The sequence below is a fragment of the Octodon degus genome, unplaced genomic scaffold, assembly GCF_000260255.1.
Source record: "Octodon degus isolate 3935 unplaced genomic scaffold, OctDeg1.0 scaffold00107, whole genome shotgun sequence".
Classification (NCBI taxonomy): Eukaryota; Metazoa; Chordata; class Mammalia; order Rodentia; family Octodontidae; genus Octodon; species Octodon degus.
This window is the reverse complement of record NW_004524683.1, coordinates 9198417-9223986: the sequence shown is the minus strand read 5'-3', so window position 1 is coordinate 9223986 and position 25570 is coordinate 9198417. Positions and strand designations below refer to the sequence as shown.

At 42.0% G+C, this 25570-nt stretch overlaps 1 protein-coding gene across 4 annotated transcripts in view; it reads right to left on the bottom strand.

Annotated features, from left to right (window-relative positions):
* Positions 1–25570, bottom strand: part of Eif2b3 (eukaryotic translation initiation factor 2B subunit gamma) — a 152925-nt gene that overhangs the window by 8204 nt on the left and 119151 nt on the right. For all 4 annotated transcript variants that reach the window (XM_004639198.1, XM_004639199.2, XM_023724243.1 and 1 more), the window contains 5 exons: positions 21566–21693; positions 19830–20020; positions 16449–16526; positions 15784–15932; positions 3796–3899 (listed from right to left, as the gene is read on the bottom strand). In XM_004639198.1, coding sequence (XP_004639255.1) covers positions 3796–3899; positions 15784–15932; positions 16449–16526; positions 19830–20020; positions 21566–21693 — 650 coding nt within the window. The remainder of the gene's footprint in view (positions 1–3795; positions 3900–15783; positions 15933–16448; positions 16527–19829; positions 20021–21565; positions 21694–25570) is intronic.

Below are 25570 nucleotides of genomic sequence, written 5' to 3'. Positions count from 1 at the left end.
AGAACCAGGGATTGAACTCAGGCCCTTGCGCTTGCCAGGGAAGCGCTTATTCCACTGAGCCATCTTCCCGACCCTGCTTTTAGTCTTTATGTTTTCTTATACCACTGCTTTCCTGAGAGGTTCTAGCTTGATACATACATACATATTTATTATTTTTTATATTTGCAATTGAACCCAAGACCTTTGCACAGAGCTCCATCCCCAGCCCTTTTTAAAATTTTGTCACAAGCTGGACTCAAACTTGTGATCTTCTTGCTTCAGCCTTGAGTTTGAGACCAACCTGAATGATACAGGGAGATGCTGGCTCAAGCCCCCGAGTCAACCTCATCACCTCATACCTAGACCCCGACATGTGCTCTTTCTTTATTCAGTCCCTTCAAGCTTCTAGAATACTGGACTGTTCTGAAAGCAGTTCCAGTTCCCATGAACATACTCAGAGTCACACATCCATAATGGATTTCATGCTCTGGCCAAGGGGGTGAACAAAGTGCTCAGTGGGGCAGGCAGCCCTTTTTTCTGCTCTGCCAGGCTCCAAATGAACACCTGAGCTTTTTTGGCCTGCCCTCCCTAACGGTCAGCAGCCTTGGGGGAGAGAAAAGCAAGCTCACTGGGACTTGGGACAGTGTCTCCAGCATGCTGGGGGCAGAGGTAACTTCATGGTGTAAGTTGGAGGAAACCTGCTTGGGAACAAGTGGATCTAGTTCTTCTGCTTGGCCAGAGTTGGGCATAAAACTAAGAGAAGATACTGGATAAGCTCTTGGCTTTGACCATGATGGGAAATAGCCTAAAAGTAAGACTACAAGGGAGGATAGTAAATTGGAAAAAAAACCAGTGGAATAAGAGGAAACAACATCACATATGAAAATGACACTGTTGGGAGACTAGAAAGGACTCCTGCTGTACCAGGAGGATCTGACTGAAGTATACGCTAAGGCCCTGTTTGTACCACGTGTACTTTCATGGACAAGGGACTGATCGCTGTGGTCAATAGTGAAAAGATCAAAGTTCTGTTCTTGGCAGATGAATCATCCAATTGAAAGAGTCTCCCAGCTTTTTACTCTTAGGTGCTTTTTTTTTTTTTTTTTTTTTTTTTGTGGTACCAGGGATCACACTCAGGACCTTGCACTCGTCAGGCAGACACTTATGCTGCTGAACTATATCCTTGGTCCCTTCTCTTAGCTTTTGATTGTTGGCTGTGACCTGTCTATTGCTTGAACAGGTCAAACTTGGCTCTAAGATTTTTGCTAGAGATAATCACTGAAAAGTTCTGGATAGAGTAAGAAAAGCCAGAGATATTATAAAAAGGCTTTACAGGCTGGGAGGTAATCAGTGGCAGAGTTCTGGTTTAGCATGTGTGAGGCCCTGGACTGGATCCCCAGCACTGCCAAGTCCCCCCCAAAACCTCAAAAGACAAACAGAGGGACTTATTCTCTTGTTGTAGTAGAAGTTGGCAGTAAGGTATACAATGGGTTGTAAGTCACATTTTCTGGAAAGAAACATTATGGATGTGTGACTCTGAGTATGAAGATGATTGACTTTAGAGCCAGGTGTGGTAGTGCACACCTATGTACTGTGCTTGGGAGGAGGAGGCCAGAGGACTGCTACCAGTTCAAGGCTAGCATGAGGTAACATAGTGAGCTGAAGGTCAGCCTGAACTGCATAGAGACCCTGTCAAAAAAAACTAAAGCCAAATAAAAGACTGAATATGGAGAGGAGATAGCAGTACTTCCACGAATGACCACTCTTTCCTGAAATTTTTCCATGTGAGGGACTTTTGTTATCTACTGAGCTCTTTGCCAGTAGGGGCTGGTGGGCATTCTGTTATTTTGTTGTTGTTGTTGTTTTTTAGCGGAAACTCAGGCCCTTGCGCTTGCCAGGGAAGCGCTTATTCTACTGAGCTATTTCCCTGGCCCAAAGTGGGCATTCTGTCTGGGTCATCCCTGTCAGGTCTTGGGTGCTGCACTGATGGTAAGAATTTGTTTTTCTACCTGTAGGTGGTAGCCTGCATCTATAGTCCCTAGACAGTTGGGAGGCTGAGGCAGGAGAACTGTTTGAGCCCAGGAGTTTGAAACCAGCCTAGGTAGGAGATGCTATCTTAAAAAACCCCAAAAAGCTAGTGTGGTGGTAGCATATGTCTGTCATCAGTGCTCAGGAGGCTGAGACAGGAGGATTAATCTAAGTTCAAGGCTAGCCTGGTCTATATAGGGAGACCCTATCTCAAAAATCACCTCCCCTAGTCTCCCTCTTAAACCAAGCAAACAATAAATAATCCCTCTTCCAAAAAAAGGTGACTAACTAATTTGAAGACAACGCTGCAATACAACAACAGCAACAAAAAGGTGACTGGCTAGGCAGTACCTCTGGCAGCAAGGCACTGACCTCTGGGCTGGATACACTGGTCAACTCAGCAGAGGACAGAGTGGTAGAGTGTTCGTGTAGCACGTGTGGGGCTCTGAATTTGGTTCTCAGCAACACACACACATACCCAGAAACAAATTAAGAATTACAATTTTCCCTGCCCACCTGATTTTCATTTGGCTGTCAACAACTATGCGGTTTTTCTACAGGTTTTGTAGCTAACAGCACAGTGCCTAGTACCACCTCTTAAACAGTTGAAAATGGGGGCCAGGGATATAGTTCAGTGGCATAAGCACCTGCCAAGGGCAAGGTCCGGAGTTTGATCCCCTGTACCCCCCCCCCGCCAAAGTTGAACTGCATAGTGAGTTTAAGGCCAGTCTGAAGTACATAGCAATACCCTGTCTTTAAAAAAAAAAAAAAAAGCCAAATGAAGCACTCACAACCTATAGGAAGCCAATTAGTTCTGAGTTTTTTTTTTTTTTTTTTTTTTTTTAAGTTCTGAGCTTTGACTGCATTTATAAGCACTCTGTCTTGTGTCTAAAAGCCAGAAGCACTGGTGACAATCCAGGCTATTAAGTCTGTCTGAATATTCTTAATTTTTTTCTTTTTAGTTTTTTTTTTTTTTTTAATTATTTATTTATTTTTATTACATTTATTTATTGTGTGTGTGGCCAGCTCAGCCCACCAGGGGGCGGGGGCTGGCTGGCATGTGGTGCTGGGGGATCGAACCGCGGTCCCTGTGCTTTGCCAAGCTTGTTTCAAGTAGGTGCTTTAGACCACTGAGCCATCTCTCCAGCCCCCCTTTTTTTTTTTTTTGAGACAGTCTCACTGTATAGTTCAGGCTGGCCTTGAACTCATTCTGTAGCCCAGGTCAGCCTCGAACTTACAGCAGTTCAACTGCGTTGGCCTCACAAGTGCGAGGATTACAGGCATAAGCCACCATGTCCAACTCAACTTTTTGATAGTATGGCTGCATGAGAGTTAATGTATAAGTTCCTAGAAGTGGAACTGTTACATCGAAGTTTAAAAATTTGATAATGGGGGCCAGGGAGATGGCTCAGTAGAATAACTGCTTGCCTGGCAATCGCAAGGGCCTGAGTTCAATCCCTGGTTCCGCTAAAAAAAAAAAAAAGAATAAAAAAATTGATAATGATATCCAGGCACAGTGACACAAGTCTATAATCCCAGCAGTTAGGAAGATGAGGCAAGGATCACGACTTCCAGGCCAGCCTAGGCAACACAGTTCAAAGCCAGCCCGGACTGTCTCAGAAAACCAATTAAAAACACACCCAGTCAACTGTTCTTCAAAGATGGCTTCATAAATTTATGTTCACCTGCAGTGCATGTACATGCTTGTTTCCCCCATCTTTTCTATTGAGCATTATCCATGTTAGGGAGATAGGTAAAAGATGACATCAGTGATTATAACCTGTTTACCTTTGGCTTCGATCCTCTGGCCACATCCAATCAAACAGTCTTTAATGTCTGCTCCCTTCTCAATCACAGCATTGTTGCAGATGACGCTGCCCTGGATGCTGCTTCTGTAACATAGCATACAAATAAGTTGAGGAGTGCAGGGCTCTTATCACCACCCTCACAACTACTGGACGTGGTTCAGGTTTCTCTCTACGTCAAAAGCTGCTGGTCAATATTCTTAAGTGAAATAAACTGGACACACATGTGTAAATACCACAACAAAATTATAAATAAGGACCAAACTGTATAATAGTATTGTGAAAAAGGAAGAAAATGTTCAAATGGGGAGGGGAATAAGGGAAAGAGCAGGGAGAAAGCAAAAAAAGGAAAACTTTAAAAAAAGAGAGAAAAGAAGGAAAAAGTGGAAATAAGACTTTTGCAAATGGTGGAGGTGGGGTGTTGAAGGGAGTGTAGGGGAACAGGAAAAACAGAAACTACCAGACAGTTCAAGCCATGGCTACATGCTTCAAGAAAACTAGAAAACATAAATAAAGCCACTAGAAAACAATGGTAGATAAAAGGAGCAATGGGCTTCAGAGGATTCCAAAGTTGAGATAATGTCCTTTCTGTAAGGCCTGAAAAGAATAGATATTTTGGCCAGGCATGATAATGCATGTCTATAATGCCAGCACTCAGGAGGCTGAGGCAGGAGATCACCATGAATTTGAAGACAGACTGGGCTGAACAGTGAGTTCACAAAAACCAAAACAAACAAACAAAAAATCAACGAAAAGATGCATAGCACAGAACTGACATTTAAGCCTGGATAATAAAGTTTCTGTTAGAATTTTTTTTTTGTATCAGTTATTTAATTAGGTTCTTAGAAATTTAGAACACTAATTTATGAGGCAAAATTCCACTTGTCAGAGCAAAAATGGATTGCAGGTAGCCCAGCCCAGAGCTTAGAAACAGCTTTGATTTTTGCTAAAATCTGAGTCCATCGCTTTCTGATCCACCTTGTCCTGCTCTGAAATCTGGTATCTCTCTTTCTTGGGGTCAAAGATCTCACCACCCTCATCAGTAAAGTGTTTGGAGATTTTCACTTTGCTGATATCAATTTTTGTAGAGGTGACAATGACAAATTTCTGGTGTGTTCTTCATAGAGGAACATGATTAAGGCTAAGAGGCCCAGTCACAAGTAGCAAGCCACTGGCCAACTGTGTCAGGAAGACCACTCTTTTGCCTCTGTGACACCCAGTGAGGATGAGCAAGACGAATTTGGGAGTAATGCTAGCTCGAAGTTTCCTCACGTGCTGACTGAAGGGTTTCTTGCCATGGCTCAAGAGCTTTCAGGCACATCTTCAGTAGGGTAGTATCTAGACATTTTTTGAAGCTTAACCACCTGGGTAAGACAAGAACCTCCATTCTTATCCCCACTGACCAGGTTTTGTGATCATAGCAAGAACTTTCTCCTTCTTTTCTTCTCAGTCTTTGATTTAGCAGCTGTGTGCTTTCTCTTGTACAAAGGATTTCTGGAATACACAGCAGATTGGGAGTATCTACCAATTCCTCTAACCAGGACAGGATTTTGGCTGCAGTGGGGCTGCCCCTTCTTGGAGTTTTTTGCCTTCACCTTACCCTTTCTACCAGTACCACTGGCAGAAGGTTTCTTGGCTTTGGGTTTCTTCTCTTTAGTGTCTGGCTTCTCAGTTTTTTCACCTGCCATCTTGCAAGATGGAAAAGAGAACTAAGTTTCCGATTTCTGATCTATCAGAATTTTTTTTTAAGTTAAAATTTCCTTAATTATTTTACTGAGAAACAAATATCAATGAGACATTTTCAAAATTGATTAATAGGACAGTTTCAATAATTAATACATTGCACATTGTTATCTTCTTAGTGGTTATTCATAGTACTACAAATCTTTCTTCTCATTGAATTAAGTGAAAGTAGCTGTATATCTATTCTAACTATTCTGCATATACAGATACAAAATGATCCCTCCTTTGTATCGCCTTTTTTTGTTTAGTCCTGTCAGAGATGGGTATTCCATTGGCATCTAAATACTATAGGTGCATGAATTTAGCAAAACAATTCAACACAGTCCAGCAGTCCACAATAGTAGAGGGTTATACATAGAAGTCGTTGACTTGAGCCTTTCACAGCTCAGCATATTAATATGGCTTTACTTTATATACCTCGTTTTTATACTTTCCTGCTGGATGGTTAAGGCCAAGATAAAGCAAGACCTGTATAACAAGAAATGTAACTTTTGTATCTGCTAAGGTCAGTCAAGTCCCCTCAGGATTTATCCTGTAACCCTGTACCGCAGTTTGCAGATCCTTTGTCAGTGTCAGACATATGGATGAGTCATGGCCATTGCTTGACCAATTTGCTTTCTGTGAAAGCCTGAGAGAATATTTTCTTTCCAGGTGACTCTCCTTAGGTACACTCTACGTCATCGATTACGATGCTTTGTGGCCCCATAATCTCCTTGATCAGAAAATTTGGGACACAACTGAGTTACATGATGTTACAGTATAGGTTCTCCTATGTCCTGAGTCTTCACTGACCTTGAAAGGCTATGGTCAAAATATTGGCTGTCCTTGCAGTCCTTCTATTTCTCTAATTTTTGGTCTGCAAACTTAGGTTGTTAACCCTCCAGAAGAGAAGCTCATTATTACCCTACATCTTATGCAGTTGGGTTTAACTTCACTATCTGTCTGAATAGCAAACATCTTAGGCATAACATGGAACAGATATTTTCCATCAAGTATTGATATGTTAAACATTAAGTCCCTACAGAATATGGAGATAAAAATTTAAAAAATGAAAAATATTTAAAGAATATGAATAAACAATTACATATTTTTACACAGATATTTAGAAATCTAACCATATACAGCATTGTAGCAGGACAGTCCTGTGACTTTTTTTTTCTTTTTCTTGTGTCTTTTTTTCATTTATTACCCATAAAAATTTTTTTTTTTTACTTGTGAGACAGTATGGTAATAACTGGTATGTCAAAATTTCCTAAATTTTTATTCCTAGTATGACTATTAAAATTTACAGGGCAATATACATGATGTAATGAAAAGAAAAAGAGTGCCAGACATTATGGTGCACACCTGTGGTGCACTTGGGAGTCTAAGACAGGAGGATCACCATGAGTTCAAGGCCAGCCTGAAGTATATAATGAGACCCTGTCTCAAAAGACAAAGCTACAACAGATAAAAGACCTCGGAAATGTGTACCTGATTCACATTACACTGCTTTGATCAATAGCTGCACTCTTTGCAAACTGTGGCTATGACAGTCCTGAACCAGTATTTCCTGTTTAAGCTGCAGTAACTTTTCTGGCTATGCATCACTGTTTCTTCTGTGGCACATCTGTACAGTTCCTCTAAGCATTTGGGATGACTGTCTGAAGCTTTCTTGACAACTTGCTTTCTCTCTTGCTAAGAACTGTAGCCCTCTTCTGTTTCTTTTTTTGGCAGAACCGGAGACTGAACTCACTTACTTTACTGAGCCATCTCCCCGGCCCTCCTCTTCTGTTTCAAAAACCTATTACCATGTCCACCACTTCTACCACCAGATCCATAACCTCCAGCATAGGAACTGCCAGAACTTCTTTCACCAAACCTGCACACTTTGTGGGTCCATAATTTGATTGTTGTTATCCACATGATTTTCAAAATCATAATTCTCACCACCAACACTTTCTCCACTGTAACCATCATATTCTTCACCACCACCTCTACCACCTCAGTTTCCATATCATGTTCCACCACCAAGCATAGCCTCCTCTATTAGATTTTTGTTTTGTTATCAGAAATTGAACTCAGGACCTCAAGCTATATCCCTGGCTCTCTCTTGAATACTGCCATAGTCCCCACCATCACCTCCAAGTCCATTATTATAGCCACCATCACCTCTAAGGGGCTTTGCTGCCACCTCCTCCACCACACTAGCCTCCTCTCCCACCAGTTTCCACCACAGCCAAAATTCTCTCCACCACTTCCTGAGTTTCCTCCATGACCCATAAAGTTTTCAGACCCACCTCCACTTCTTTGTGATCCAGCAGACTGCATCTCTTATTTACAAAGGGCCCTTTCAACTTCACAATTATACCCATTAATTGTGTGTATTTTTTTCTTTTTAATTGTAGCAAAGCTCTATTAAAGGTAGGGAAAAAAGGGCTCTGGAGCACAAGTTTGGGCCAAGTAAAAATAGGAAGTGTACTCTACAGTGCGAGAGTGGGTCACCATGCAGAAGAGAACATAGTGGTCTTATAGTGCATTATTTCTGAACAACAATTTTATCAACTGTATCATGATCATCAAAAGTTACAAAAGCAAATCCTCTTTTTTCTACTCTGCCTGCTTTTTTTTTTCCTTTGAGACAGGGTCTCACTATGTAGTTCAGGCTGGCCTTCAGCTCTCTTTGTGGCCCAGGCTGGTCTCAAACTTGCAATGACCCTCTTGCCTCAGCCTCTGAGTGCTGGGATTATAGGCATGTACCACCATACCCAGCTACTCTGCCTATCTTCCATAACTTCCATGGTTTCAATCCTGCCATATCTTTCAAAGTAGTCTCTCAAATTAAATTTTTTTGGTTCTTTGTTTTGCAGAACTGGGGACTGAACTCAGACCCTTGTGCTTGCTAGGAAAGCACTTATTCTACTGAGCTACCTCCCCAGCCCCTCAAATTAAATTCTTTTGTATGTTCTTTAATACGACCAATAAAACTTTTCTTCACTGTTAGATGGGCACGAGGCTTTAGTGAATTCTGTGTAGAAACAGCTCTCTTTGGCTCCAATACAGTCAACTTTGTGCAATCATTACACATTGCAGCATGTACCACTTCAATACAAGAGTAAGTTACAAAACCAAAGCCCCTGGAGCATTTCACTTGAGGATTTCTTATTACTGTACTATCTGTGTGCATGTTCCATTTTTCAAATGTTATCTTCAAAAGTGAATTTCAAAGCTCAGACCACCAATAAACAGCTCAACTACTCTGGTTCCTTTGGATCATGGCCTTTAAATTATATGAACTGCCACTTAATTCATGCATTAAGGTTTTGATCATCTAAAGTTCTTCCATGGGCTCATATTCTTTTTTTTTTTTTTTTTTTTTTTAATACCAGGGCTTGAACTCAGGACCTTGCACTTGCCAGGAAGGCTCTTATACCACTAAGATATCTCCCTGGGCTTTTTATTTTATTATTTTATGTATTAAGTACAGGGTCTACAGGGTCTCAATACACAGATCGGACTTGTAGTGATCCTTCCCATTTTTCAGCCTCCCAAGCACTGGGATTACAGGCATATGCCACCATGTCCAGTCTCAATTGCCATCTCAGCATACCCTGGGGGTAGGGCCAGCACAGTAGGCCAGGGATTGAACCTCTGGCCCCTACTTTTATGTGTGTGTGTGTGTGTGTGTGTGTGTGTGTGTGTATGTATTTAGTATAGGGTCTACAGGGTCTCACTACACAGATTGGACTCGTAGTGACTCTCCTGTTTTCAGCCTCTTAAACGCTGGGATTACAGGGGTACACCACCATGCCTCAATCACCATCTCAGTGCACTCTATGCGTGGGGCTGGTGTGACGGGCCAGGAATCAAACCCTGGCCCCTGCATCTGCCTAAGCAGGAGCTTTATCCACTGAGCTATCTGGCCAGCCTTTTTTTGTTCTGTTTTGTAGGATATACCAAAGATTGAACTCAGGACCTTGTGTTTCCAGGCAGGTGCTTATGCCTCTGAGCTATCTCTAACCCTCACATTTATATTCTAATACATTCCTGTCTTCTCTGTTTTAATACTGCACTTGTGTCTGCCAACTCAAGTTCAATATCATTAGACTTTTTTATTTTTATATTTATTTATTTGATACAGGGTCTCACTATGCAGCTCAGACTCACAGTGATCTTCCTGTCTCAGCCTCCCCAGTACTGGGATTGCAGGCACTCCAGGGCCGCTGTGGCATGCGATACCAGGGATGGATCCTTGGTCCTTAGGCTTGCCAGGTAGGTGCTTAGACTGCCGAGCTATCTCCCCAGCCCCTCATTAGACTTCTGATTCTGAACATCAGCTGTCACAAACAATGGGAGAAAAGGAAAAATACAGGAAGAAGCTTTCTCTGCATAGTCTCATCTACACTTTCTCCAAGGAGGTTCTATTAGGATCTCTCAAACCCTGAGGGCCTTGGGCAGGTATCCAGTCCACTGTCCAGAAAGCCTCAGCACCTTACCACTGGTAACAAATACATTGAGAATATGAGAAACCTCCTTCTATACAAACATATTCTCTTACCACACTCAGTCCACACCTAATAACAGCAGGGTAGTAAGATTCACATGATTACAATTTAATTACCTTTCTGAAAATTTACCATAAGTAATTAAAACTAAATGATCCCTAAATAATGGGTAAGGTTCATATGGGATATAGAATATAGGATATCTGATCTTTTTTTTTTTTTTTTTTCCAGAATGGGGGATTGAACTCAGGCCCTTGCACTTGCCAAGGAAGCACTTATTCTACTGAGCCATCTCCCCGGCCCCATGATACCTGATCTTATCATCAGAGCTAATTTGCAGGATTGGGTAATCTCTAACGGTCTTCCTACTCATTAGCCTGAGGTGGGCTGTCTAGTTTTACATCAACCTTTCTAGTGGAAAAGTAGCAGTTATATAGCCCTCTTAACCTTTTACTTCTTTTCCTAGCTAGAAACCTCAATAGATAAGCTATACACTTCCTTCAAAAGAGCAAATGACTCTGGGATATGCTAGACCATCCCTCTCAGCTTCTCTTATCTAAGCAAGCCGTAGTTTCTTAGGGAGCCATAGTTTCTTGTCCAAGTTTCTTTAGGTCATTGAGAACACTAACACTGGACTTTAACTGGTGCTAGGGAGCTGCTGCTTTGTCTGTCCTCTCACAGAAGAGGATGAAGGGGTGGTTAATTAGAGCAAATGGAGGAAAGTTATGGTACTGCCTTCTTTGGAAGGTCTGAGGCAAGACGAGAGAAAAGAGTGAGAGCTCCAAAGCCTCATGAGTAATTCTGGAACTAGATGATCAAATGGATAAAGGTAAGTGTAGCTCCAGTTTCTAACAGAATGGGGATATGTACTAGTCTCATGTAGGAGTCTGGAAGAGGGCATGGAGTAGCAGGGATGCAATAAGAGAAATGTCTGGATGCCACAATGTATTCATCTGTGAAAACGCAAGGAGCTGAGCTAGATGAAATCTAAGGGCTCAAAGCTCTCTAAATGGTCAATAAGGTTTATGTGAAACCTTGCAGTTCCAATTTTATTCTAAATGTCATGGGTGGGAGGGCTTTGAAAGTTTAGAACAGGGATGAAATCAGACATCTGTTGTTCTGTATTGCTTTGTGAGACAAGGAATCTCTAAATTGCCCAGGCTGGCCTCGAACTTGTGAGCTACAAACCAATGTGAATCCTAACTTAATGATCTCAATTTAGAAGTACAACAGTTCTTATTAAGACTGATAAAGTAAAATTATTATTATTTTTTTAAATTCTTTTCTTTTTTTGAGACAGACTCTTGTTCTGTAATTCAGACTGGTCTTAACTGGCCTCTAACTTGTGGCACTCCTCTACCCTCAGCCTTCTGAGTACTGTGCTACCATGACCAGCTAAAATTACTTTTTTGAAATTTTTTGGCATGCATCTATTTTGTCTTCAGGATATGGGTAAAATTACAACAATGTACTTCTATTAACAATGTTAGCTGTATGTGGTGGTGCACAACTATAACCCCAGCATTGGGGAAACTGAGGCAGAAGGATTGCTACATGTTCGAGGCCAGCCTGGGCTACACTGTGAGTTGAAGGTCAGTATGACCACTATGCAGTGAGACCCTGTCTCAAAAAACTGTTATCATATAGTGTACCATGCACACAATTATTTTATCAAAATGAAAAAAAATCCTAGATTCACAACACCTAAACTGAACAAAGTATCAGGAAGACATGTATTTTTCTCAGTGGAATAAGTGCTTCTCTGGCAAGCGCAAGGACCTGAGTTCAATACCCGGTTCCGAAAAAAAAAAAAATCGATATATAAAGTGTAACAAGACCCAATGCTATTATGGGCTACTGGACTCTTTTAGAATATTTTGCTGAGTTTACACACCTATAATATTCAATAATGGAACTTAGAAAAAATGGGGTATACAGATGAATGTCCATTTTGTATCTGTGTATTCAAAGTGGTTGGGATAGATATATAGTTACATTCTGTTAATGAATAGAATGATTTGTTCTAATGGTGTTTGTAAATAGGATCACAAGTCCGCATCTTGTACAGCAATTAACCACTAAGAAGAACATATGCAGTGTATTTGTTGAAAAATAAAAAATAAATTAAAAAAAAAAAAAAGAAAAAAAAAAGTGTAACAAGCTGGGCATGGTGGTGCACGCCTGTAATCCTAGCACTCAGGTAGCTGAGCTAGGAGGATCATTGTGAATTCAAGACCAGCCAGTGCTACAAAGTGAGCTCAAGGCCAGCCAGAGCTGCACAGCAAGACCCCATCTTAAAAAAAAAAGTATAACAATTGTACATATTAATGGGGTACCCTTTAATTTTTTTTTTTTTTTTTTTCTTCAGTACTGGAGATTAAACTCAGTATTTGCCCTGAACTAAATCCCTAGCACTGTTAGGGCTGGCGGTACAGCTCAGTAGACTAAGCACTTGCTTAGGTAAGTGCTGGGGCCAGGGTTTGATCCCTGGCACTGCATGCCACGCTGGCCCCACCCCGGGTACACTGAGTCAGTGATGGAGTGCAGGTGTGGTGGTGCATGCCTGTAATTCCAGTGCTTGGGAGGCAGAAATCAGGAGGATCACTACGAGTCCGAGCTGCATAATGAGACCCTGCACAAAAACAAAAACAAAACAAAAAACCCGAAAAAACTCCTCTTAAATTCCTAGCACTTTTTATACTTTTTATTTTTGAGATAGGATCCTGCTAAATTGCTAAATTTCCCAGGCTGGTCTCAAACTTGGGTCCTCTTGCCTCAGCCTCCCAGAACTGGGGGTTTACAGGTATGTGCCACCACACCATGTACACATGTGCAATGATCAAATCAGTCAATGTATCTATGTTCTCAAACTTTCTTTTGGTGGTATGGGGGATTGAACCCTAGACATTCATACTGAGCTACATTCTCAGTCTTTAACTTTTTGTATTTTGAAATAGTGTCTTACTAAATTGCCTACACTGGGCTTGCATTTATAGTCCTCCTGCCTCATCTTCCCAAAGTACTGGGACTACAGACATGCCTGGCCTATATTTTGTTCTTACATTTTTTCCTTTGTTATATTTTTATTGCTCAGAGGTTTTTTTTTTTTTAATTCTTTTAAATGATAGAGCTTTTTGGTTTTATGTTCTTGTAGTGCTGGAGATCAAATCCTATGTCTTGTGCATGGTAGGCAAGAGCTATATACCTAATACTAACAGGCTGTTTAAAAGTTCTTTCCTTTCCCTACAGAGTTGATTGCTCCTAAATTGCTTTTCCTACTAATGCTTCTTGACTTATAATGGGAGTATGTAAACCGATAAGCTCGTGGTAAATTAACAATATCCTAAGCTGGGCATGGTGGCATATGACTATAATTCCAGGAAGCTGAGGCAGGACGATTGCTGAGAGTTCAAGGCCAGCCTGAACTATGTATTAGGACCTTGTCTCAAAGAACAAAACAGGGCCAGGGAGAAAGCTCAGCAGCATAAGCGACTGCCTGTTAGGTACAAAGTCCTGAATCCAATTTCTGGTACAGCAAAAAACAACAAACAAAACCCAAACCAATCAACAAACAAAAAACGTATCCTAAAAAAAAAAAAAAAAAATAGCCTAAGTGAAAAAAAAAACATTTAATAAACCTTCCCTACCAAACATCACAGCTTGGCAGGCCAGTACACTACAAAGTAAGGGTTGTTTACACTGGTGATCACATGGCTGACTGGCAACTGCAGCTTGCTGCCAATGCCAGCATCAAAAAAGAACATTATCATTTTACTGCATATTGCTAGCCTGAGAAAAGATGAAGATTTAAAAGATTTGAACTTCAAAGTTCAGTGTATTTTGTACTCAGTAGGTATTACTTTATTTATTTTTTTGGTGCTAGGAATCAAACTTAGGACTTTGTGCTTGCCAGGTAGGCGGTGTGCTGCTGAGTTATATCCCTAGCCCCCAGGGGTACTGCTTTTATACTATCATAAAGTAAAACAATCCCAAGTTGAACTATGTAAATTTGGGACCACCTGTACTTGATTTGATTTCTACTTTCCATGACAGAGACTTTTCTTTAGATTTCTGGCAATCCTTAGTTATATCTTCATATTTAGGAGTGAAATTTAAAAGAACTGAGTAGAAGATCTAAGCACAAGAATGGAATATGTCACTCATAAACTTTGGTACAGCATGATCCAACTGTAGTCAGTTATACAGATTTTTTTTTTTTTTTTTCCAGAACTGGGATTGAACTCAGGCTCTTGCGCTTGCCAGGCAAGCGTTTATTCTACTGAGCTATCTTCCCAGCTCTGAGAAATTTTTAATGTAAATAAATTTGGTTTTTCTTTCTGGGTGGTCAGATATCAGAAAAGGCTTTTTTTGTTTTGTCTTTTTTGAAACAGGGTCTCTATACAGCTCAGGCTGGCCTTGAGCTTACTTTGTAGCCCAGGCTTGTCTTGAACTCCCAACAATCCTCCTGCCTCCGCTTCCTGAGTGCTGAGATCATAAGGTGCGCACACCCTATGCGCTGCCACACCACACCTGGCCAAGAAGGCTTTTCTCTTTTTCGGGGGCAGGGGGTGTGGTACTGGGAAATTAACTCAGGACCTTGCACCTGCCAGGCAGGCGCTTGTGCTGCTGAGCTATATCCCTGGCTTGAGAAAGCTTTTCTAAACTCAAGAAGATTATGCCAGGTCAGTAAAGTGGGCTGAGGTGAGGACAGAGTGCAGTGGCCAATATCCATTTATTCATCAACTTTCCTGGTTTCTATTATGATACTTCCTTTCTTCAATTGTCTGTTGTCTTCTACTACTCACTCTTCATAAACAGTAAAGGTAGCTCCTCTCTAAAGTTTCTCCCTTAGGTAGGTGCAGTGGCCAGGGTTTGATCCTCAGCCTGCCATCCCTGCCCAGTCCAGGAGGCATGCTGAGATGGTGACTGAGACTGGACATGGTGGTGTGTACCTGTAATCCCAGCTCTTTGGAAGGCTGAACACAAGTAGATCACTATGAGTCCGATCTTCATAGTGAGACCCTGTAGACCCTTACTAAAAAATATAACTAAATAAATAAATAGTTTCTCCCATAGCTGGATGTGGAGCTCACAATAGTAGTTGGCTATTGGGAGGGGCTAAAGAACTGTCTGGGCAACATACCGAAGCCTTCATCTCAAAAAAAAAGGGAAGACTCTACAACTTGTAGAGAAGCTTGCCCTCAAAAGCAGAGTGTAGCTCATATACCCACCCTTCCTAGGCCCTCTGCCTTGTTTGGGGCTGCTCTGGGGTACTGAAACAGGAGAAGATAACACTTAGGCATTGGTATAGTGTCATTCCAGCACTGCAAAAGGCTCCCTACCTTGGCCATCCTCATCAAGTAGGATGCTGAGGGAAGAGGGCAGCTTCTCCTAGGACTATGAGTATCATAAGTATGAGGAGAGTGCTAGAAATGCTTTGAAAGAACATGTTATTATGGGGGCAAAACTACAACCTCAAGGGGCCTAGGCACTACTCCTTTTTTCCCTTTCTCTCTCTCTTCTCCTCCCCAAGGTGAACATTTTCTTGAGCTGGACTGGCCTCCAAACCTCCTAGGGAGTAGCATGAAGAGAGAGCATGAGGAGGGGAGCCGGGGAGATGGCTTAGTAGAATAAGTGCTTCCCTGGCAAGCGCAAGGATCTGCGTTCAATCCCTGGTTCTGAAAACAAAACAAAACAAAACAAAAAAAAAACCCCGAAGACAGCATGAGGAGGGAGAAACATACCCTTCTTCCACAGTGACTGAGTTCATGAGAAGGCAGTTGGTAACAGTCACCCTATCTCCTATGAGACAAGAGGAACCAATGACCGAGTGCTTAACTGATGACTTTTCTCCAACCTGTGTATCTGGTCCAATGAGACTGTCAATTCCAACCTGCAAAAGGCAAGTAGAAAACCTTGTCTATACATCCCCAAAAACTGTAAATGTTCTCCAGATTCTTTTGAGCTGGGGTCTGATGGAATCTTTCCATAAAGACATTTCACCAGAAAGGACCATCATTAACACTTCTTAGGCTAAAATTTCACACCACCCCTGAGATCAACTCAAACCTACAGTAAAGCATGGGTTTCCCTGGCCAAGAAAACAAGGAAAATAAAACAAAATGGACACATGTTATCAGTTATGCACTACGTTGTACAGATATATTCTTTTGAAGATAGTCCTCAAATCAGGGTGGAAGGACAGAGACTGAACACTCCTGTGCCTCAGCCCAAAATTATATGAATCCTTTCTTATAGGAGCAGTGTCTTCCCAGAAAGTCTTACGTGAGATTTTATTACTAGACCCAGAAGGGATTTCTCTAGGGCTAAGGAGGTACAGTGCTCGAGGATAAATCTCAGTGTTCTCCAGAAAGTGTACTATGATAGCCCTGCTCAGGCTAACACTTACCAGGTGTTTGCTGGAAATCTGTGCTGATGAATGGATTAGTGATTCTTCAGGACAGAGAACAGGCAGCAATTTGGGCACCTTAAAGAAAAAGATTCAGTCACTAAAGACCAGGACAATACCTAAAAACACCTTAGGTAGAGCTGTGGGAAGCTCTCAGGCACAGCTTTCTGTGAGGGAGAGTGGGCTGCTGCATGTTGTCTGCCAGGACCTGGATTGTTCATTAACAGTTTCTAGCTGGCCTTATCATCAACTTCTTAGCTGACAGCACACTTCTGTGAGAGTTATGTCTGATACCTCAGGTAGGGAGACAAGCCTTTGAGGTACACATGCACCATTTTTTTTTTTGGAAAGCAGGCTTGATGGGGACAAGGAAGGAATACCATGTGTACTGGGCACAGTCATCCTAGGCTCCTGCTTAGTTTCTGAACTACATTGGCTATTCATGAAATGAGGATAGAGCAGTGTTAGACAAATTCCCCATTAGGACTGATCTTGGTAAGAAATACATGTTTTTCACCAACCAAAAGAAAATATGAAGGGAAAGTCATACTAACACTGACAAGATTGGGGGGGGGTTGGCTACTGATCCATTAAAAAGGCACAAGTAGTGTGCCCTGTGATTCTCCAGCACAGGTAGAACGCTGGTCAGAGCATTATATGGTAACACATGGAGATTAAACTGGCGTATGAAAGCTAATTCTTGGGCCTGGGAGATGGCTCAGTAGAAAAAGTGCTTGCCTGGCAAGCACAATGGCCTGAGTTCAATCCCCGGTTCTGCCAAAAAAAAAAAAAAAAAAAAAAAAACACCAAAAAAACCCAAACTAATTCTGAAGGCTCTGTTGATAGGATCTCTTCTGATATACTCTAACTATTGTAGCTTATATTTAGATGTCCCCCTAAGTTCTGTGTGTGGCTGAACAGATTTACTGAAGACACATGCCCCATGCTGAGTGTAGATGGCACCAACCCAAAAGGCTTGTAGCCTGGATGGAATAAAAGGGAAAGGAAGGCCTGCTGCTTTCTTGCTGCCTTCTGCTTGCCACACTATGGGCTGTTTCTCCTCTCTGATGCCTCTCTGCCATCCTGCCTTGGAACCAGGTGACTATGGACTGAAACCTACAAACTGTAAATAAACCTCTCCTCTTTGACCTTGTGTGTATCAAGTACTCTCAGTGATGAGCAAAGTAACTAAGACACAAACCATAGCCCTTCAGTGTTATCTGCTGCCACAGACCCTGCTGGCACTTCAGAGGACACTTTTCCAGTCTTGGGCTATCTATAAGGATTTTTTTTGCTCCGAATGCCTTGAGGGCAGGTTTGGCTGGCTTCAGTTGTGGGGATCGAGCCACAGCAACCTGAGCCTGACTGCTTTGTTGAAGCAGCCACTTAAAGAACTGAGTTAAAGGGCGGGTCCCCTTGGGCTATCTATAAACCTGCTTCCAGACCAGCCTGACACACTCTAGTCCTGAGTAAACATAACTGTATTTCTCATAGCTCTCTGGCTTGAGAGATTCCCTTGAATTTATAACTAATTCAGGTTCAGGCCCACTTGAAGTCTGGAGCTGAGGCTATATGCACTCCTGTGAGGCTCCTGAAGATTGCAGAGCCAGGTTTTTTTCAGGGACATCTCAATTTCACTCCATCCCAAGACACTGTCTACCTCAGTCTGCACCTGCCATGTCAATTTTTAGAGTTCAACAAAGAACAATGCTTTTAGTTGATGTTTTAATCATCTCATTCCTATCATCCTTGAATGGAACCCAATGTAGTTCCCTAAATTATCTTTTTCTAATCTTACCTACTTCTCTATATTGTTTCCTGGTCTTAGTATTCCTCCATCCATAAACCCTCCTCCTATACTCATTACATAATAAAGAGTTCACCTACACCCTCCATCTCTTCACTGTTCCTCATTTTACCCCCTCCCTTTACTGCCTGCTTGACTTGGAGGGTACTTCTCTGAATGGAAGCTACTAACTCTATCTCAGAAATTGCAGGGATAGAATGATGGGCAAGACCCCCTTACTAGTATGATTCCTGACAGTCTCATGAAAATTCCTTGCTTGAGGCATTGCCATCTAGCCACTCTCCCTCTGTCTCTGTCTGCTCCCATCACTTTTTTTTTTTGTGGAACTGGAGATTGAAGTCGGGCCCTTGCACTTGCCAGGCAAGTGCTTATTCTACTGAGCTATCTCCCAGGCCCCTTCCCTTTTGTTTTTTTTTTTAAACATTTATTTATTTATTTATTTATTTAGTGTGTCTGTGTGTTTTTTTTATTTAGTGTGTCTGTGTGTGGCCAGCTCAGCCCACCAGGGGGCGGGGCTGGCTGGCATGTGGTGCTGGGGGATCGAACCACGGTCCCTGTGTTTTGCCAAGCTTGTTTCAAGTAGGTGCTTTAGACCACTGAGCCATCTCACCAGCCCCCTTTTGTTTTTTGAATTGGGGACTCACTATGTAGTCTAGGTTGTACTTGAACTCTATGTGGCCCAGGCTGGTCTCAAACTCAGCCCCATAGGATGCTGGGAATAAAGGTATATAGCCCCCACCTCTCAATTCTTCTTTTTTTTTTAATTTTTTTTTAGATAGCAATCCTCCTGTCTTAGCTTCCTGAATGCTGAGATTAAAGTGCTACAATACCTGGTTTCCTTTCCTTTCTTTCTTTTTTTTGGTGGTACCGGGGATTGAACTCAGGATGCTATATTTGCCAGGCAAGTGCTTATTCCACTGAGCTACTTCCCCAGCCCCCCCCCCCCCTTTTACATTATGTATTTGGTACAGGGCTACACAGCTTGGACTCCTGTTTCAGCCTCCCCAGTGCTAGGATTACAGGCATGTGCCACTGCTCCTGGTCTTGGTGGCTGGCTCAGTGTACTTGGGGCAGGGCCGGCATGGCATATGGTACTAGGTACCAGGGATAGAACCTGGATCCTTGTGCTTGCCTAGGCAGGCACTCAGACCACTGATCTATCTCAGTGGACCTCCTTTACTTTCTTAAGGAAGCCTTCTATGTCTGTGTTTCCCTCAACAAAGTAATGATTACACTGTATTTATCTGCTTGTTGATTTAGTAGTAGATACAGCATTCCCATGCTGAACAGGAGACAGCTGCTGAGGCCAGAGGTGGGAAGTTAGCCTTTCTGGAGATCTAAGCCTTTCCTTGGAACCTCAAAAGCTCTGATTTCTGACCAGGCCCTCTACTTCCCCTTTTTCCGCAGGAGGATACTTCAGGGACCACCCCTGACATTCCAAGTCATGCTCCGCCTTGGGAATGAGAGAGATTCTAAATACACTAATATGTACCTCAGGAAGAAATAATACAAAAGGCTTAGTCCATTTCTAGGGCAGGAGTTTCTTGATTTCTTTTCCAAACCTATCTTCTCACCTGTCTGTTTGCTTCCATGTAGAGTCCCAGTGTGCTCACTCTAGAGCAGAGGCCTTCTTTCATGATGTGCACGTAGCAGCGTACCCGTGACGTGGACAAGTCGTCCCATCTATCTCTGCGACAGGCATTCCAACAGGTGTCATAGGGGGCCGAGGTCAGAGTATTGCCTTCTTTTATAAAACTGTAAATATCTTTAGAACAAACACCCAAACTAAGTAAGTAAGTGAAAGAAAGAGAGAGAGAGAGAGAGAGAGAGAGAGACAGACAGACAGACACAGACAGACATGATAGAGAAGATAGAGACTCAGGCAAGTTTTCCAAAAGGATACAGTTAACACTTCACCCTGAAACTCATCTGTGAAGCATCCACCCTGGGGCCATCCCATTATAATTGGGAACACTAAGTCAAATGCAGTCAGTGTATTTTCCTGTATTACACAAAATGCTTAATTAGAGGTCTTGAAAGCAGGTTTGGTGGATAAATAACGCTAAGGAAAATAAAATAAATGATGCTTGCAAATCATGAAAAAATACAAGCAGGTGCCCAGGTGTTACTGACCAGCCATGCTTGCTCTGTGCAGTTTGTCTCTGTTACTGCAGTAGGCAGCTGTGCCGTGACAGACAGAGCACACAGCCCGCAGCCAGAGTACCTGGCCTCCAGTTTTGAAACATTTTCAACAACCCTTTAGATCTTTTATTTTATGACAAGAAAATTGAAAAGTCTTGAGTAACCCGCCTTAGGTCACAGAACTAGCACAAGGCAGAATCAAACCTAGGTTATGTGAGGCCAAATCCTATAGTTGTTTTTTTTAAACACAGTTTATTTGAAAAAGTAAAAGTAAAGAGAGAGAAACTGGCTCTGCAGAGTCAGGAAAAAGCAAGAACACCCTGGAGGATGCAAGTTGGGCTATAACAAGCAAAGGCACAACAGCCCAAGTGCTATCATTTTAACCATTATTCTATACTGTCTCACTTTACTCTTTTTTTTTTTTGCGGAACCGGGGATTGAACTCAGGCCCTTGCGCTTGCCAGGGAAGCACTTATTCCACTGAGCCATCTCCCTGGCCCATCACTTTACTCATTTGGTAAATACTTTTTTCAGAGCATATGCAAACACAGTACTGGGCCATAGACTAGGAATATGACAGCAAGCAAGATCAATCTCATTTCTAGATCCTGGAATGGAGACAGCTTAGCTGGTCTCTGGCTGGACTATGATACACTTCTTCACCTGCCTTCCCTTGAAAGAAGAGGCTGAGTTTAATCAGAAGTTGGCCTGCCCAGAGCCTGCAAGTACCAGGGATCAGAGACAGAGCTATGAACAAGATAGTGGGGTTGGAAGCATGCCTAGCCTGTCCCTGAAGAGCACAGCGATGGAATCTGCCTGAGTAAGCTTACCCAGAACTCAGGAGTAGGCTCAACCAGCTTGTCTTGTCCCATAGACTAGAAAAAAGGCCACTGCCTTAAGACAGGCATTCTGTGATACCAAAACCAGACAAGGACACAATAAAATAAGGAAACCACAGAAGAGCCTAATATCCTTGATGAACATAGATGCAAAAATCCTTTAAAAATGCTTTGTAACTGAATTCCACAAAACATTAGAAGGATTAAAGATTACATTCCATAGGGAAACAAAATGGCAGGCCTCTTGGGCTGGGCTAAACTGCCCACTCAGTCTTTCCAAAGCTGTTCCTATCCCTGCCCCTCTTAGCACACCAACCCTTAGTACTGACCTAAGGATTTCGGTTCCTTTTTCTTTACATCCTCCTCTTTTTCTTCTTGTCCCTGTTGTGAAGAAGCTGAGGAAAACTGTTTTCTTACTAGGTATGGAATCAGCTCACTCCGGATAGAAGTGAATGAACTAGGAAGAAAGAGTTACCAAATATGAGACACCTAACTAGAACATATTGGGCCACAAAACCCTGTGCAAGCAAGCATAAGCCAAATCCTGGCCTCCCACCTTGACCTGAAAGAAATCAACTGAGAAATGATCTGGCATTTCTGGAGAAAATGAAATGCCAGCTTCAGCCTGGGAGTAGTGCATTGAATCTGCGAATTTCTCCCTCTAGTAAGGTTCTTTATCATTTGCAAAACAATATTCGCTCTAAGTTTATTAAAGATTCCCCTTATTAGGTTAAGGAAGTTCTATTTATTATTTATTTATTTATTTAGGTTAAGGAAGTTCTTTTATTTTAACCTGTTAAAAATTCTTTCATCTAGAAATGAGTATCTTTTTTTTTTTTTTTTTTTTTTTGGTCTTTTGAGACAGGATTTTACTCTGCTGCTCAAGCTGGTCTTGAGTTTACTTTATAGCCCAGGCTGGTCTCGAACTCGCACTGATCCTCCTGCCTCAGCCTCCTGAGTCCTGGGTTATAGGTGTGTGCCACCATGCTCAGCTCAATTTTTTTTTTAAGTGACACAATGAGTTTTATTTCTTAGAAAGGTACTTCTGAGTAGCAAGGTGGAAGAAGGCCTGAGATAAGCAAGGCTAGAAAAATTAGGCCTCATCCTCTGAGAGGTTAGATAATTAATAAGCCTATAAACTTGACTTTTACTGTGCTCTCAGAAACAGGTTGGCCCTGAGAGCTGCCTAGCTACTGACTCATGACCACACAGACTGCATAGGCAGCAGCAGAGACTGAGGGAAAAATTATGAATCTTGGACTACACCAATCATGGTTTCTACTATCTATCTATCTATCTATCTATCTATCTATCTATCTGGTATGGGAATTAAACTCAGGACCTTGTACCTGCCAGGAAGGTATTGTGCTGCTGAGCTATATCTCCTGCCCAGTTTCTGTTAGCTTTAAAGGATTATTTTTGAAAAATTCTATGTAAGCTGGGAGTTCTTTTTTTTTTCTGGTACTAGAAATCACACTCAGGACCTTGTGCTTGCCAGGCTGGTACTGTCCTGCTGAGCTATCTCCCCAGCCCTCTTGTATTGTATTTTGAGGTGATTTTTCCACTGATCCTTTTTTTTGTTTTAAAGTTCTTTTTTTTTTTATTTGGTTATTTATTTTATTTAGTGTGTGTGGCCAGCTCAGCCCACCAGTGGGCAGGGCTGGCTGGCATGTGGTGCTGGGGGATTGAACCGCGGTCCCTGTGCTTTGCTTAGCTCAGCTTGTTCTAAGTAGGTGCTTTAGACTACTGAGCCATCTTACCAGCCCTCTACTGATCCTTTTATGGAAATTAAAAATTTCTACATGAATACAAACAATGAAGCAATGCTTTTAAAAAAAAAAAAAAAAAAAAAAAAAAGCTCTTTTTCTCCTCTTATAATGCTCTAAGTCAGTGTGGACAGCAAATGTTCCTTGTCCCCCTCCACTGAAAAACAAGTCAGTTAGTTCCTTTTGAAGAAGGGACAGAGAATGGGAAGCTGGAGGATTTCAGGACAATGTTATTTACATTGTGGACCAAAACAGTGTGAACCACCCCTGCAAGAGGCAAGTAAACAAGCCTTGGCACACAGACCAGTCAATAGAAATGCAGGAGCTGGCGAGATGGCTCAGTGGTCTGAAGCACCTACTTGGAACAAGCTTGGCAAAGCACAGAGACTGCGGTTCGATCCCCCAGCACCACATGCCAGCCAGCCCCGCCCCCTGGTGGGCTGAGCTGGCCATATACACACACACGCACACAATAAATAAATAAATGTTAAAATAAATAAATAAATAAATAAATAAAATGTTTCAATAGAAATGCAAAGACATTGGTGATTTAGAAAGAGGATATGAAACCATCCTGCCAAGTCCCATGCACTTCTGCTAAAGCTCAGCATTTGGTCAATTTCCATAATGCAGACGGCTTAGCAGCACAATAAATGACAGAATTACCCTTCCTCCTCTCTCATCACAGTGAAGGCAGCTCAAGGCTGTGCCAAGAAGTCATACAGGGGCTGGAGAGATGGCTCAGTGGTCTAAAGCACCTACTTGAAACAAGCTTGGCAAAGCACAGGGACCGCGGTTCGATCCCCCAGCACCACATGCCAGCCAGCCCCGCCCCCTGGTGGGCTGAGCTGGCCACACACACACACAATAAATAAATGTAATAAATAAAAATAAATAAATAATTAAAAAAATTATTAAAAAAAAAAAAAGAAGTCATACAAAGCTGCTGTAAAGTTGGGCTTAGTGAAGAACAACTGTAATCCCAGTACTTGGGAGGCTGAGGCGGGACAAATGCCATGAGTTCAAAGCTAGCCTGAGGTACACAGTGAGTCCAGGGGAATTACAGAGTGAGACCCTGACTTAAAACAAAATGAAATAAAATACACAAAAAACAAAGCAAACCAACAGCTATAACTCAAAAGGCTCTGGACTTAATTTCTAGTATTGTACCCAACCCCAAAAAGCAAGCTACTGTGAGCCTTTGTGAACATCCTGACCTTGGGCCTGAAAGCTACTAGCTGTGCACAGTGCCCTGGCTAGGCTTCTCCACTTTTATCCTGTCTCTGTCTCTGCAGGGCTGGTTTGGAACCCAAAGGCTTCACAAAGGTGAGGCAATCTCCCCTGTTCTATAGCATTCTCAGAAACATCTCATCTCATGAGATTACTTTAAGTTTCTCTCAAGAAATCACAAAGGAGCACAAATCTGCCAAAATAAAACCCATTATTTCTATAACCAAAATGTACTAATAAAAAAGATGTGAATAAAAGATAAAAAAATCACAAAAGAGAGTAACGGTTTTGCCTACTGGCTATAAACAATAATTCCACCAAGTAAAAAGACAGAATAACTGCTACAGGACAAATATTTATATATTCCTATATTTATATATTCCTAAAACATGTACAATATTTTCTTTTCTTTTTTCACAATAGTGTCAAAGAAATAAAAATGAAACTAAGATGTAATTTCCCTTCCAATTAAATGAGCAAATTTAACGTACACTGCCTTTCTGATAAAAGTACTTTTAGAATAGTGACTCACATATAGTGGGAGTCAGGAGAGTAAGATTGTTTCTAAAGAGTAATTAGGGAGCTGGGTGTTGTGGTATATGCTTGTAATCCCAGCACTCAGGAGGTTGAGGCAGGAGAATCCCCCAAAATTTGAGGCAAACCTGTGCTATATAGTGAGTTCCAGGGCAGCCTGGACTACAGAGCGAGACCCTGTCTCAAAAACAAAGAAATAAACAGGCAATAGAAACAAGAGTAGCCAGGTGTGGTGCACACCTATAATCCTAGCACTCCGGAGGGAAGATGAGGCAGGAGGGTCACTGGGAGTTCTAGACCTGCCTGGGCTACAAAGTGAGCTCAAGACCAGCTTGAACTTCAGGCGACACCCTGTCTCAGATAAAACAAGCAAACAATTACAAGAGTAATAGGCAATACACAGCAAAAGCCCTGACAATATTTGTATTACTTTATTATTATTTTTTCTTCTTGTATCTAGGACAGGGTCTACAGGGTCTCACTACATAGATCGGACTTGTAGTGATTCTCCTGTTGTCAGCCTCCCAAATGCTGGGATTACAGGTGCGCACTACCATGCCCAGTCTCAACTGCCACCTCAGTGTGCCCCAGAGGGCAGGCCCTTACGCATGCCGGGTGAGGCGCTCTGCTGAAGCAGGCGCTTAGTCCGCTTAGCTATCAGGCCGGCCAATGAATTAGTTTATTCTGTAATTTCATTTCTGTAAATCTATTTCAAGGAAAATCCATAAAGAAATTTAAAGGAATCTTTTTTTTTTTTTTTTTTTTTTTTTGTGGAACAGGGTATTGAACTCAGGTGCTTATGCT